At 52.1% G+C, this 16,205-nt stretch overlaps 1 protein-coding gene across 1 annotated transcript in view; it reads right to left on the minus strand.

The window, feature by feature from the left end:
- The window catches only part of CABIN1 (calcineurin binding protein 1), a 105,409-nt gene that overhangs the window by 86,100 nt on the left and 3,104 nt on the right, over window positions 1-16,205 (minus strand). Inside the window, 5 exon segments of the mRNA XM_043994113.1 lie at window positions 472-621; window positions 3,670-3,799; window positions 6,796-6,976; window positions 8,443-8,483; window positions 8,486-8,577. Of these exon segments, the coding sequence (XP_043850048.1) occupies window positions 472-621; window positions 3,670-3,799; window positions 6,796-6,976; window positions 8,443-8,483; window positions 8,486-8,577 (594 nt within the window).

Below are 16,205 nucleotides of genomic sequence, written 5' to 3' on the forward strand. Positions count from 1 at the left end.
GCAGCCTGTAGCCCCGGTCTGACCAGCCCAGGGAGATGGGGGCAAGGGAGGGCAAAGGGGCATTTGGGACTTTGGTGTTCCCCGTCACAGCGCCCTCGGGGAGTTAAAGACCAGCACTTGCGGGCACCACACTCTGGATCCTCCCTCACGGGGGCCCCTGCTTTGCTTTGATGCAAGGACCGAACTGAAGGGTCAATAGTGGCAAAGGCCCTTGTACCTCTCAGCTGCCAGTGACCTCCCCCCCAGGAGGGAGGGAGTCCTTCAGGACAGCCACCGGGCCACGGCCTCCTGCCAGAGGGGTAGATCTAAAGCATGGGGACAGTGAGGGCTCCCTCGTCACCAAGGGCTCTGTCCTCCCCAGCAAAGGCAGAACCGAGAAGTTCCTTCTTCTTGGGGCACGATCACTGTCCCCAGCCTCCTTCCAACATACCTGCCCCCCAGGGGCTCGATACCAGCCTCAGAAGGACCTACGTGAAGAAGGGGATGGGCTGAGTCAGGTGGAGCTCCACCTCCGGCTCGCGCACCAGCAGCGCCTGCCTCTTCTTGCGCAGATCCAGCGCCTCCTCTATAATGGCTTTTGTCTCTGCAGCGCTCACTGTCACGTCATGGATGGACATATCACTGGGACCCAGCCGGAGAGAGGAGAGACCAGGACTAAGGTGGAGCTCGGCAGGGACCCTTCAGTTATGGCCGGTTTAGCAGCCAGAGGCACAGCCGCCTCAATCCAAGGGGAGGGCACTGACCGTGACTTCCCTCACTTATTCAGAGCCACCTCAGACTTGGGGAGGGGCCCTTGGGGGGACGTCGCCAACGCCCTGGGACAGCCAGTGACTTCATACGTCATGAACTGCCCCCCAGACTCCTGAAGGTGGACCCCATGCTCCCCACAGGCGGCTGGCAGGGGCACCAGGTGTCCAGAGAAAGAAACCAGAACTCTGGGCACAGCAGAAGATAGGGCTGAACACCACACAAGGAGGGTCCTAATTCCACCTGGCATAGGGAGATGGGGGGGGAGGGGGGGAGGCACCAGGCAGGACCAGCAGAAGCGTGGAGTTGGAAGAACCATCTCCAAGAAGCAGAGGGCTCTCCAGCTGGGCCCAGGAGCACCCACCACCCACCTCCCCCAGAGCCCCCCTGGGCCCCGCTCGAGAGGGTGACTATCCCTGGATGGAAGTCGAGTCATGCCAAGAGCACTTAGGAAGACCTGGCAGGGGCTCAGACTGAGAGATAAGGGAGGGAGCAGGACAGTGGTGCTCCCAAGGCCAGACAGGCTCAGGAGAAGACAGAAGGCAGAGTGAGGAAACACAGGCTGGCACTCACAGGCCAGCAGCGGCCAGGGGCTTTGAGCCCAGCCTGAAGGCTACAGAGGAGGAGCCAAGGCAGAGTGCCAGGCCCCTCCTGCTGCTCAGGCGCTGGTAGAGACGTAGCCCCAGAGCACTGCCAAGTGCCCCCAGCCTGTCCGAACCCCTGACCTTGTCCTGTAGTGGCAGGCCCAGCACCAAGTTCACTCCCCCCACAAGGACCTCTTTGGGTGGGACACATGACTCAAACACACTGATGAGAAAAATGGCGGCCTGTGCCCAAAGAGTTTCTGGAACCAAAGAGAAGTGAAGAGAGGGCCCAAGGAGAAACACAGCGGAGAAAGAACACGCAAGAACTAGGGAAGGAATTCACGGCTCGGGGCAGGAGGCACAAAGCAGGTGCTGGAGGAATAGGCCCATGGGAGCCTAAGGGACAGCTGGGCCACTCTGGGAGGCAGAGAAAGCACCACCTGCGCCCTAAAAGCGAGCCCCGAGCATCAGGCTCAAAGAAGGGCCGCTGGGCAGCAGCCACAGAGGAAGATGCTAAGTTCGAGTCAGCCTCGGTCAGCATCCCCCAGACTAAGCAGCCACCAGCACGCAGGAGCAGAGAGCTGGGAACACGAGGTGGAGATGGGCCCTGGGTGGAGCAGAGGACCTCCAAGCCTACCTGAGGAAGAGAGCAGAGGTGCAGAGAAACTGAGGCACAAACAGAAGAGGGAAGCAGGGGAAGGCTGACCTCAATGACCAGTGATCGAGGATGAAGGGTCCACTCCCTTTGGAGCCCCGTCAAGGTCAAAGAGGGAGCCTGGGACCGGGCCTGATGGAGCTCGATGAGCCAAAGAAGAGAACAAGAGGGGAGGAGGAGGAGAAAAGTCCACCCAGCTGGTCCAGAAATGCATTCACTCATCAGGAAACAGGAGGAAAAGGGGAGAAGGGCTGGGGAAAACACAGAAAGGGCAGATTAGGGAACAAACTCTGCTGTTCAGTCGTGTCAGTCCTGACTGACTCTTCTGCCCCATCTGGGGTTTCGGGCAGAGATGCCGGAGGGTTTGCCATCTCCTTCTCCAGCTCCTTTGACAGATGAGGAAACTTGAGGCAAACGGGTAAGTGACTTGCCCAGGGTCACACAGCTAGGAAGTGTCTGAGGCCAGACTTGAATTCAAGGAAGATGAGTCCAAGCCTGACCTCAAGCCAGGTGGTCTGTGCACTGTGGCACCACTAGAGGCCCAGCAAATTCTATGGACAAAACACAATATGTATTACCAACTCTTTTCATTGGGGCAGAGCAGAGCCTGAGGGCGTGCCCATTCCCTGGGAGTGGCCAAACAAGGAGTGGCACAGGAATGTGATGCCAAGTTACTGTGCCGGGGAGGTCTCCGAGAAGCCAGGGAAGAAGCAGATGACCTGGTGCCAAGGGAGGCCGGCGGTAGCTGAAGAACCCTCGCTACCAGAACAGCCAAGGCTGAGAGGAGGAGGGCTGCGGGGGGGGGGGGGGGGGTCGCCCACAGGAAGGGCGCAGCACCCCCCACTTCTAAGATGGACGATGAGGCGAGAAGGGAATGTGTGAAAGGGACCAGCACAATCCCCCAGTGTAAGGGTCAAGGGGGCCAGAACGCTCCCTGTCCAGCGTGCGGGGGAGAGGTGTTTGAGCCCCGTGCCCCAAGGGGAGCTCAGGGGTGAGGACCTCTGGGGTCCCCAGTCATGTCCAGGGCGTCATGGAGAGAGCACAGGCCCCAGCCTAAGAATGGTGGGTCTGAGATGCTTCTCCAGGAGGGGGAGCGATGGAAAAAGGAAAGAAAGGTCACCTCCAGCAGAGCACAGGCCCCTGAGCAAGAGACCCCAGGGCTGACACGGCCACCTTTCCTACCCGCCCACCCTGGGGAGAGAGCAGGACCAGCAGGCTTCAGAGAAGGGACTCTGGGGGGTAAAACATCACCAAACCAGGAAAGTACCTAGAGCAGGCAGGCACTAAAGACAGGAATGGGTGGGCAAGGGGGGCAGGCGCTTGAGCCAGGGACGGGCAGCTGTGGTGGGGTCAAGCGATAAGAGTGGGGGAACCAGTGGGCATGAGGGGCAAGTGCTCGAGCAAGAAACTGGCAGACACAGGAGACCAGGCACTCTGGCCAGGAACCACTGACACAGCGGGGGAAGGTGCTCAAGCTGGAGACTGAGGACACAGGGGCGGGCGCTCAAGCCAGCGACAGGGGCCCCAGGGGGCAGGTGCTTGAGCTAGGAACTAGAAGGCACAGGGGCGGGCGCTCGAGCCAGCGATTGGAGGGCACGGGAGCGGGGCACTCGAGCCAGGGACTGGAGGGCAACAGGGGTGGGCACTCAAGCCAGGCACTGGAGGGCACGGGGGTAGAGGTACCATTTGAGGAACATGCGCAGGGCGTCGTTGCGGAGGCAGGGCTGTTCCTGGAAGATCTTCTCCTTCAGCACAAGTCCCTTGCTGTATCTGCAATCCTTTTCCAGCGCTTTGCAGATGAAGTACAGGCCCGCTGGCAGAGACACAGAGCGGTGGGGAGCGTCAGGCCGAGCCTGGGAGAGCCAGCTGGGCCCCATTCCTGCAGCCCAGAACACTGCTCCTGACACCCGGGGGGACCAGAGGCAAAGCCAGGCCGTGAAGACAGCTCCGAGACAAGCAGGGAGCCCCCAACATCTGCAGATGTGAAGCTGGCCCTCTCCCCACTCCGAGTCACCCACGGCCCATGCCACACGCCTCCAGGCAGCTGGTCTCTTCCCTCCTCACCTTCCCGGCAGCGCCCCACTGATGTTGTTTTGGCCCCACATGCACCCCTGCACTGAATGACCCCTCCGCACTTCAGGCCACACTGCCTGCTCCCTCTCTCCACCCTCTACTGCCTCCCCTCCCTGGCAGTCTGTCTCATCAGAAAGGTGCTTTCTGAGTTGGGAGGGAGAGAGAACAGATGCAAGTCCCTGAAGCTGAAGAAGAGGTGTCACCCGCCCCGGTTGCCCAAGTGTCTCCACACAATCAAAGGAACAAGCAACAGTCACCGATGGACCAGCACAGACCAGCCTATGGGGGCCGCCTGGGACGTTACACTGTGAGAACACTGCCTGCCATCAAGGTCCTTGGTCAGGAGAGGTTCAATCCAGGCCGAGCTTGCTCTCTAGGCAGGCCCTGGGCCAGACCGGACCCGCAGGCTGAACGGAGTCAGAGTCCCAGGGTGGGGTGGGCTCGGCTCACCCACTTTCCCCACAGGGCTCTCTGCAGGCTCCAACGACATGCCACGTGGTGAATGCCGGGCACACAGCAGGTGCTAAAGGGCTCCCCCCTCTCTCCCCTTCTGGGCCGACAATACTACAGCTCATAAAGCAAAGATTTCTGGCCTTTCGTGGGGCCAGGAGGAGGAAATGGTGGGCAAGAGTGGCCAAAGGAAGCTGGCCCTGGCATGGAAACGGTCCCCGACTGTCCCTGTTCCCTCTGGGGATGGCTCCCCTAGCGTGTCTAGGAGGCAACTTCTTGAGCTCAGTGGTCAGTGCGAGACCAGCCAGGAAGGAGCCGGCAAAAAAAAAAAAAGAAAAGAGGAACAGGCTCCTTCCCTGGCTTGGTCTCGCACTGACCACTGAGATCCGCAAGCCCCTGCCCCCCACCCCAACTGCTTACCATTCTTATGCTGCCAATGCTCAAGGGCAAGGGCCCTGGCACTGCTCCCAGCCCTAGGCTCAGAGGGGGGGGGACCGGGGAATGTGGGACAACACTGTCTCCCCTCCAGACATAAAGCTTGGTGCAGACACAGGCAGGGTTCCTGGACCTTGCTTAGCACAGGGCCTGCACATACCCAAGGAAGTTCCTTTGGGGAACTGGCCAAGGACAGACCAGTGAGCAGGGCCCATTATCAAGAGAGATGCTTAAGGCTGCCCTGTGGACAGCGATCCCTGTTGAGAGGCACCTCAGGCAAGTAGCAACCCCTGCCTGGCTGGGGGGGTGGGGGCAAAGGCTGCTGGGAGGCTGGAGGAGTGGGTTCCACAGTGGGCAGCGGGACACCCTGGGTCAGCTGTGCAGAGGTGAAGCCTGAAGCCGAGGGCCCAGTTTGAGGCTGCTGAAGAGCAGGCATTTATTTGGCACTCACTGTATGCCGGGCACTTTACAAACATCTCATTCAGCCCTCACAGCTACCTCGGGAGGCGAGCGCTGTGACGCTCCCCATGCTGTTCGGCCCCTTCAACTGCACCTGACTCTGCATGACCCCATTCAGGGTCTTCTTGGCAGAGATACAGGGGTGCTTTGCCATCTCCTTCTCCAGCTCAATTTACAGAGGGGGAAACCAAGGCAAGCAGGGGTAAGTGACTTGTCCAGGGTCACACAGCTAGTAAGTGTCTGAAGTGGGAATGAACTCACCAGGCCTGATGCTCAGCACACTAAGACACCCCCTGGCAGCCCCACTGCCCACTGGACAAGCTCAGAGAGCTTCAGCCAACCAGGGTCCCAGGCCGAGCCCTGACTTCTGGCTGCCCACGCCCTCCCCCAGGCCAGTCCATTTTCCACCTCTCCCATAAGCTCCACCGTCCCTGACTCAAAGGGCGTCCTTGGACCACTCTTTCTCAGACTGGCAAAGGCCAGTTGCAGCCCCACCCCTACCCCCAGCCCTGCTGGAGACTCCTCCACCTGCACTCACTACCCATCCCCTGTTGCCCTCTGCTGCTGCTCCAGGGCTGTCCCATGGGATGGCATCCCAGCCAAGGACAGGGAGCTCACTCCCTCATCAGTCATGCTCTGCTCTGGCCGAGCAGGTTGAGCCCTGAAGAGCTGCCCATTGAGCTATCACAGCCTCATGGGACTGTAGGCCTCCCAACACATGAAGGTGCTCACTCACGATTCCCTCCCTCAGCCAATCACACATGCCCAGCTCCTTCCACACCCCCTTGCCCCACAACTGCCCATCCCCTTCCAGAGATGGCCTAGCCGACCCCAAACGTCATCTGACTCAAGAGGATATGGGGGCCAAAAATGCAGCTGACTTCACCCCAGGACCCTTCTACTGGGCAGCCTCAGAGGGCCTTGGCTTCTCATCAGGAGGGGCCAGAGGGGTCATTGGAGAGCCGTAAGTTGGCAAGGGCCCCACCCTGAGCTAAAGGCTGGGGGGGGGGGAGAACGGACAAAGGAAGCCCCCACCCACCCACCCACCCAAAAACCCACTAGCCTTGAGGACCACACTCTGCTAGTCACACACAGTGGGTGAGACCAAGGATGATGGGCACAGGCCTCCTGGAAGCATTAGGAAGGAGGGAGAACGTGCCAGGTGGGGGGCGCCCTCGGCCTAGGTCAGACCCACCCTCTTCGAGGGCACTGATGAGGTGACCAGGACAAGGAAAGGCCTCTAGACCCCCTCATAAGGAGGAGGAGACTAGGCCTGGACAAGAAAAATCATGGGGTGGGGGTGGGGGACAGGTCGTGGGAAGACACTGGGCATGACACCCCAAATTCCAGGAACATCATGGGGGCCCCTCCCTCCCAGGGGGCCAGACTCACTGGTGTGGTCACTGAGCGTGTAGAGCACGGTGATGAGGTTGTCCAAGCAGGGCCAGTGGTCAGGATTGCAGCGGAGCCCCTCCTCGAAGGCATGCCGAGCCAGCGGGATGCGCACCAGCTTCAAGGCCACTCGGCCGATCTTGTACCAAAGGTTGACGTCCGTCGAGTCCAGCATCACGGCCTAGAAATGCCAACAAACTCAGCTGAAGGCTCAGCCATGGCATGTGGGGGTCTGACGAGGCCCACTGTCCTCCCACACAACCCAGGTCTACACAACATGCCACCATCTTCCCCAAGGCCCAAAGTCTCTGGGAAAAGAACAATCCCCAGGCAGGGGGACGTTAGCATTCTGGGACACAGAGACCACCTGCTCAGAGCTCCTGGGGAGGAGGGAAAAGGGAGGAGGGGAGCCCTGAGAGCACCAGATGCTGCACTGAGCAGCACCTCACAGAGATTTTCTCAGGTGCTCAGAAAGGGAGGTGCTAGTATTGGACTGGAGGTGAGACCGAGGCAGGCAGACCAGCAGAGAGGGCGAGGCAGGGCAGGGAGATCAACCTGAGAGTCATTAAATCCATGAGAGGGGACGAGGTCACCCAGAAAAGCCTGACAGAGGGTAAAGGGCAGAGAACCCAGGACAGAGCCCAGAGGGACTCCTATGGTCAGAGGGCGTGGTCTGGAGAAGGATGGAGAGAGCAAAGGAGCCACAGTGTGGGAGGCTGCAGAGGCCAAGGAGGCTTGGCCTGGGCTGGGTGGGGGTGGGGTTGGAGAGGGCAGCTTGGGTAAGCTGAGGTCAGACTCCCCAGAGCCCTGAGGAAGGATGAAATGAAAGGAAGGCCCTGGTGGAGCTGCTTGTCCCAGGCCGCAGTCGGGGGATGGAGGACAGGGGAGGCTTGGGCACGTTTGTAGGCAGGAGAGGGGAGAGATGCAAGAGAAGTGGGGAGGAGGCAGGACAGACAGGACAGAGGGGGATCAGCTGAGCAGGGGCAGGTGCGGGTCAGCCTGGGCCAGGAGGGGGGCCTCCTCATCATGGAGGTGGGGGAGGGAGCAGACACTTGCCCCTGAGTGATGGGAGATGAGGAGTAGGTGGGGCCGTGGGAGGCTGGTGACTGCGCCATGTAGCGGAGCCGAGCCTGGTGAGGGTGGCATCTATGCGGGGCATCAGGGGGAGGGAGCCAGAAGCAACTGGGAGAACTTTAAGGTAAAACATGGAGGCAAAGCCTCACCCACCCCAGATACTGACCCTGATTCTACTTAGGGGGCTCGTGAGCAGGACAAGGGCACAAAGGGACGAAGGATGAGAATCAGGGAGCCCAAGAGCAGGTAAAGTCAATTGATAAAGGAGGCTGGCGGAGAGGTGCCAAGGCGGGAAGGGGCAGTGAGAGGGGGCAAGGGGTGGGGGCAGTGAGGGGAAGGGCAAAGAGGTGGGCACCTTCCATCTCACTGAAGGTGTGCTCCAAGGTGTGAGGCTGGTGGCCTCTGGGATGGAAGGTCACCATCACCACGGGGCAGGGCTGTGGGAGGCTCCCGGCCAGCAAGGCTGAAGGTGTCCAGAGGCGGCCGAGCCAAATTAAAGTGTCGCTGGGGAACCTGACAGAGTGGGACCAGAGGCCACAGGGTGGGGGGGCCCAGCAGCCGCAGGGAGCTCACCTCCAAGTAGAACTCCATGGCCGTTTCTAGGTCATCCCGATGGCCGCCAACTGGGCCAGGTTTTAATAGGTAGAATATTTCTGCATCAACCCGGGATGCTTCAGCCCCTCTCTCTCATCACCAGTACAAAACAGCCTGAAAAGGAAGCAGGACAGAGGAGCTGAGGCCTCAGGCACGAAACTGGCTCCAGGGGCCCGGGCCCACTGCGGGGCTTATCAGGTCTAAGAGCAAACTTCTGGCCTGTGCGTGCCTGCCTGCCCTCTCGCTCACACTCTCCCTCCCTCCTTCCCCCCTCCCGTGTCTCTCTTCTCTCCCTCCCCCACAGACACGTCTGTCTGTCACATCCTCTCTTCCCCCCAACTCCCCTCTCTCCTATCTCTCCCCTTCCCTATCTCCTCCTCCCCCTGCCCCCATGTCTGTCTGTCCCTCTCTCCCCCTACTCCCCTCACTCTCTTGCCCCCATCTCCCTGACCACCCAATCTGTCTGTCTGATCACTTACCAGAGCCTCCCTTGGTTCAAACATTAATTTCACAAGAGCAGCATCTGCCCAGAGCATCCCGGCCTCTCTTGGGCATGAGAAGGGGACTCCAGAGGCGAGGCTGCACCTTCTCAGGGGACAGACTCCAAGAGGCAATGGGGTGTGTTTGTTCACCTTTGGGAACACCTAATAGACAATTCTCTCTCCACTCATGAGGGAGACCTCGGGAGGTGAGATCATGTCACCAGAGCAACAAATCCAGTCGTCAGACACTGCCTGGGGGGAGGGGGGGGGGCAGTGTTCTTGAACAGAGCATATGTAAGAAAATAATAACGAGTTTGGGTGGGTATTCAAGTTTCTTTCCTGCCTCTCCCAATTCAGAGGCAATTGGGGGGGGGGGCAGAGCAATGAGGATTAAGGTTAACACAGCTAGTCAAGTGTCAAGTGTGTGAGGCTGGATTTGAACTCAGGTCCTCCTGAATCAGGCCAGTGCTTTATCCACTGACCCAACCTAGCACGGGTCCACTCAGGGGACCCCTGGACTAACACAGTGTCGGAAACAGGTGCCACTGGGAAGCTCTGGGTCACAGATCCAGGACAGGGAGAAGTGGACGAACAAGACAGGGCAGAGCTGACCTTGCTGTGTCCCGAGCAAGGGACAAGTTCCAGAAATGTAGCCAGAAACCAGAGCCATGACTCAGTCCTAGCTTTCTGCCCTGTGCCTCAGCCTGTGTTGAATAGCCATGGCAGGGGTCCCAGAAGGGGAAAGAGGGCTGGGGAGTTCAGTCATGCTGAACATCGGTCTCCCGTTGGCTGATAGCAGCTGAATCCAGCCAAGGACAAGCTAAGAGACCCTGGGGAGGAACTTGTGGAGGGCAGGGAGCTAACTGCATCCCAGATCTCCCACCATGGAGGCCCTGTGGAGCTTGTAGGCCTCCAGGCTGAGCAATGAAAGCACCAGCAGGGCAAGAGGGACAGAAGTCCGACCAGGCATCCTTCCTTGAGATGAGCATAGCCCTGCACTAACACAAAGGCCAAACTGAGAAATAGGTTGTGAAAATGATCAACAACAAAAGAGAAACCCCAACATAGAGAGCTCCCCTGGTGACAGGAAAGCTCAAACACAAACTCCAAAGAAGACAATGACACCAAGACACCTACAAGCAAGGCCTCAAAGAGAAATGCAGACTGGATACACACCCAACAAGAAATTCCAGAAGATCTAAAGAAAGAATTTTTAGACATCTATGGAAGAAAGATATGAAAAAAGAATTAAAAGCTTGGAAAAAGAGGAACAAAACTTTACTGAGAAAAACACTCCTGAAAACTAAAATTGGCCAAACAGAAGCTGATGACTCCATGAAACATCAAGAAACAATAAAACAAAGTCAAAAGACTGAAAATATAGGGGAATTGTATCTCATTGGAAAAATAATAATCTGAAATGATAACTTGCAAATAGATAACTGAAGAATTATTGGACTACCTAAAGCCATGATCAGAGAATAAGCCTAGATATCATATACCATAAAATTACAAAAGGAAACTTCACCTGATCTCGTAGAACTGGAGGGTAAAATAAAGACTGGAGGGGGAGCTAGATGGTGCAGTGGATAAAGCACCGGCCCTGGATTCAGGAGGACCTGAGTTCAAATCCAGCCTTAAACACTTGACACGTACTAGCTATGTGACCCTGGGCAAGTCACTTAAACTCATGGCCCAGAAAAAAAAAATAGAGACTGAAGTAATCCAGCAATCACCTCCTGGAAGGAGATCCCCAAATTAACACTCCCAGGAATGTTGTTGTCACTGTTGTTCCAGTCATATTCATGAACCTATTGGGGTTTTCTTGGCAGACACCCTGGAGCAGTTTGCCAATCCCTTCTCCTGTTCACTGTACAGATGAGGAAACAGGCAAACAGGGTGAAGTGACTTGCCCAGGGTCACACAGGCAGGAAGTGTCTGAGGCCAGATTTGAATGCAGAGGGGTAAGTCTTCGGATTCCAGGCAGTTCACTCTATCCACTGCAACACCTAGCTGCCCTAGAATAGATATTGAAACTTAGGCAAATAGGGTTGAGTGACTTGCCCATGGTGACACAGCTAGTAAGTGTCTCAGGCCAAATCTGAACTCACAAAGCTTTTTTCGGACTCCAGGCCCAAAACTCTATATTCATTGTGCCACTTAGCTGCCCAGGAATATCATAGCCACATTCCAGAGACCCGCGATCAAAGAGAAAAAACTGCAAGCAGCCAGAAACAGACCATTCAAATACCATGGAGCCACAGTCAGGATCACATAAAATTTAGCATCTATCATAGTAAAGGAATGGTGGGCTTAGAATACGATATTCTGGGGCAGCTAGATGCGCAGTGGATAGAGCACCGGCCCTGGGGTCAGGAGTACCTGAGTTTCAAATCCAGCCTCAGACACTTAATACTTAACTAGCTGTGTGACCCGGGCAAGTCACTTAACCCCAATTGCTCACTTAAAAAAAAAAAAAATAAGAAGAGGAAGAAGATGATATTCTGCAAAGCAAAGGAGCTAGGATTTGCACCAAGAAGTGCCTACCTAGCAAAACTGTGTATAATCCTTCAGGGCAAAAAAAAAACATATAATGAAATAGAGGATTTTTCAACATTCCTGATGTAATAAAATAATGGATTTAGCAGATAATCAAAGGCCACCTGGAGATTAATCTAAACTGGTTGAATTAAGTGAGAGTGATTGACTGCTGATTAGCCTACTTCAAGTTAAACTAGATTGTATCACACCTGGCTAGTCCTTAAGAAGTATTGTTCTCAGAAGCTAGACTTTGAATTCAACTGGAGAACACCTTCAAGTCAGTGAACCAAATGGATTTGGATGACACCAACCAATCAGCTTGAAGCAGTGTGTAAGGACCGCCTCTGCTCCAGACCTAGAAAAAGCTACCAGGGCCAGCTAGGTGGCGCAGTGGAATAGAGCACCAGCCCTGGAATCAGGAGTACCTAAGTTCAAATCAGACCTCAGACACTTAACACTTACTGCTGTGTGACCCTGGGCAGTCACTTAACCCCAATTGCCTCACTAAAAAAAATTAAAAAAAGAAAAGAAAAAAAAGCTTCCACAATCAGTTTGCTGGAGAGTTCGTGATTGAAGCAGGCTCATGGGGGAGGACTTGAGCAAGAACCTGACCAGGCTGGAACTCTAGGCTAGATAGGCTTTTTCTTAACTTTCTGAACTCCATGTGAATACCTATATGCTTTAATAATTGTTTTATGCCCAAAGACTGGTGATGAAGCTTCTATTAAGGCGATCACACATCTAGATTTTAAACATCACACTGATGAAAAAGACCAGAGGTGAATAGAAAAATCTAACATTCAAACACGAAGTTCAAAAGAAGCATAAAAGGTAAACAGGAAAGAGAGATCATAAAGGACTCAATAACGTTAAATTGTTTACATTCCTATATGGAGGGCAGCTAGGTGGCGCAGTGGATAAAGCACCAGCCCTGAATTCAGGAGGACCCGAGTTCAAATCCAACCTCAACCACTTAACACTTACTGGCTGTGTGACCCTGGGCAAGTCACTTAACCCTCACTGCCTGCAAAAAAAAAAAAAAAAAAGATAATGACATCAATGAGACTATATACCAAGATGTTGTGAGATGCACAAAGCGGTACTTAGGAGCAAATGTGCATTGTGTGTGTATACATACACATATATATAAACACTAATAATCAATAAAAGAGAATTAGTCAACAAATTGGACATGCAACTAAAAAAAACTATAAAACACCAAATTTTAAATCCTCAATTAAATGTCAAAAATAAAAATTAAAGAAGAGGGGGCAGCTAGGGGCACAGTGGATAAAGCACCATCCCTGGATTTAAGAAGACCTAAGTTCAAATCTGGCCTCAGACACTTGACACTAGCTGTGTGTACCTGGGCAAGTCACAACCCCCATTGCCCTGCAAAAACAAAAAAAATAGAGATTAATAAAATGCAAAATCAAAAAGTCATTTAACTAATAAATAAATTTAGGAGTAGGTTTTATGAAAAATTAGCGAAAGACTATATTTGGACTCTTCTCAGAGCCCTAAAGGCAGAGAAAGAGTCTGGTTTCAGTCCCTACAGCTTTGTGTGCCCCAAACCTCCCAGCAGGGGGCCACTCAGCACACGAGGCTCTGAGGAGCCCAGGGTCCTGGGCCTTAGGCCCCAAGCAGGACCTGAAGAGGGGCCTGGGTTTTTGTGGGAGTTGGGGCTGGGCTTGGAGTTCGCCTTGAGGTAGCCGAGGTGATCCCCACATAACCCCCATGTTAAAAACCCGACTTAAGTTTTGTGTTGTTTTTGAAAGGTTATGTTTACACGAGCACTGTTTTAGTGGGGAATGGGGACATTCTCACTCAGCACAGGATTGGGGCCCAAGGCCCCAATCTGATTGGTGAATAAATGGAGCAATCTGATTGGTGCAAAGCCCACATGGGCACATTTAGAAAGAGGCCCATTGTTTTCTGGAAGAGGCTACAAACTTGCTAGCAACACTAGAGCTGCTAACACTCGAGCTACAACACTATTTTGAATGGTTAGCCACGTTTTTACTAAAGTGAACAAGGCTTGTAAATGAGGTCCTTAGGAAAAAAATCCCCAGGATCAGATGGATTACACAGTGAATTCTAACCAAACATTTAAAGAATAATGAATTTCCAATACTAAATAGACTATTTGAAAAAATAGGTAGAGGAGTCCTGTCAAATTCCATCTATGACACAAGCATGCTTTTAATACCTAAACCAAGACAAGCAACAACAGAGAAAGAAAACTATAGAACAATTTCCTTACTGATATCAAGGCTAAAAAAAATTAAATAAAATACTAGCAAAAAGACTACAAACAATATACCACAAAGATGAGACTTTAGGACTCAGGTGAATTTGAACCAGGAATATAGGGCTGGTGCAAAGTTTTGGAAAACTATCAACATAAGTGACCATATCAGTAAAAAAAAAACCAACAACAAAAAAACATATAATAATTAAATCAATAGATACAGAAAAAAATTTTGGAAAAAACCAATAACACTTTTGACAAAATACAACACCCATTCCTAGGATATAATGGAGCTTTCCTTACAATGATAACTAGTACCTCTCTAAAACCATCAGCAAGCATCATTTGTAATGGGGATAAGCTAGAAGACTTCCTAAAAAGATCCAGAGTGAAGCAAAGATATGCATTATCACCAACATTATTCAATATTGTACCAGAAATGCTAACAGCAGCAATAAGACATGAAAAAGATATTAAAAATTAAAAAATACATGAGGCAGCTCGGTGGCGCAGTGGATAAAGCACCAGCCCTGGATTCAGGAAGACCTGAGTTCAAAATCCGACCTCAGACACTTGACACTGACCAGCTGTGTGACCCTGGGCAAGTCACTTCACCCCCATTGCCACATCCCCCCCCCACCCCCGAAAAAAAGAAAAGAAACAAAAAATAAGCAATGAGGAAAAAAACTAACCTCTTTGCAGATGATTGGTATGCTAGAGAACTCTAAAGAATCAACTGAAAAACTAGTTAAAAAACAATTAATCAATTCAGCAAAGTTGCAGGATATAAAATAAACTCACATAAATCTTGAACACTTCTCACCATATTACCAACAAAACCCAGCAGGAAGTGATAGAAAGAAGAAATTCCATTTAAATAACTGCAAGGGGCAGCTAGGTGGCACAGTGGATAGAGCACCGGCCCTGGAGTCAGAAGTACCTGAGGGCGGCTAGATGGCGCAGTGGAGTAGAGCACGTGGCCCTGGATTCAGGAGTACCTGAGTTCAAATCGGCCTCGACACTTGACCTTACTAGCATGTGGTGACCTTGGGCAAGTCACTTAACCCTCACTGCCCCGCAAAAGAAAAAAAAAAAAAAAAGAAGTACCTGAGTTCAAATCCGGCCTCAGACACTTAACACTTACTAGCTTGTGACCCTGGGCAAGTCACTTAACCCCTATTGCCTCACTAAAAAACATAATAAAAGTAAACAATAAAATAAATAAATAAAATAACTACAGACAGATTTATGGAAAGGAGAACAGTTTATGACCAAAGAAAAGATAGAGAATATTATGAAATGCAAATGGATGATTTTGATTACGTTAAATTAAAAAGGTTTTGTACACACAGAAGCGATGCATCCAAAATTAGAAGGGAGGCAAGGAAAACAGAGGAAATAATTTTATAGCCAGCATTTCTGATAAAGGCCTCATTTCTTTTTTTTTTTTTCATGAGCAATTGGGGTTAAGTGACTTGCCCAGGGTCACCACAGCTAGTAAGTGTTAGTGTCTGAGGCCGATTTGAACTCAGGTACTCCTAACTCCAGGGCCGGTGCTCTATCCACTGCGCCACCCTAGCTGCCCCAAGGCCTCATTTCTAAAATATATCAGGAATGAAATCAAATTTATAAGAATTCAAGTCATTCCCCAATTGAGAAATGGTCAAAGGATATCAAGAAGCATTTTTTCTGATGAGAAATCAAAGCTATTTATTGCCCTATGAAAACATGGCTCTAAATCACTATTGATTAGAGAAATGCAAATTAAATCAACTCTGAGGTACCAGCTGACACCTATCAGATTGGCTATATTTACAAAAAAGGAAAATAACAATGTTTGGAGAAGCTGTGGAAAAACTGGTGGGGGATTGTTGGTGGGGTTGTGAAAGTGATCCAACCATTCTGGAGAGCAATTTGGAACTATGCCCAAAGGGCTATAAAGCTGTGCATATCCTTTGACCCAGCAATACCACTATTAGGTCTTTTTCCCAAAGAGATCATAAAAAAGGGAAAAGGGACCACATGTATAAAAATATTTATAGCTGCTTTTTTTTTGTGGTGGTCAAGGAATTGGAAATTGAGGGGCTGCCCATCAATTGGGGGAATGGCTGAACTAGTTGTTGTATATGAATGTAATTGAATACTACTGTGCTATAAGAAATGATGAGCAAGCAGATTTCAGAGACACCTGGAAGGACTTACAGGAACTGATGCTGAGTGAAGTGAGCAGAACCAGTAGAACATGGTACACAGTAACAACATGGTGATGTGGACCAACTGTGATAGACTTGACTCTTCTCAGCAATACAATGGTCCAAGATAGACTCATGATGGAAAATGCTCTCCAAATCCCAAAAAAAAGAACTATGGAATCTCTAGATGCAGATTGAACCATACTATCTCTATTTTTTTTGTTTTCTTTTTTGAGGTTTTTCCTTTGGCTCTGACTTCTTCCACAGCACGACTAA

This window comes from Dromiciops gliroides, chromosome 3 (assembly GCF_019393635.1).
Source record: "Dromiciops gliroides isolate mDroGli1 chromosome 3, mDroGli1.pri, whole genome shotgun sequence".
Taxonomy (NCBI): Eukaryota; Metazoa; Chordata; class Mammalia; order Microbiotheria; family Microbiotheriidae; genus Dromiciops; species Dromiciops gliroides.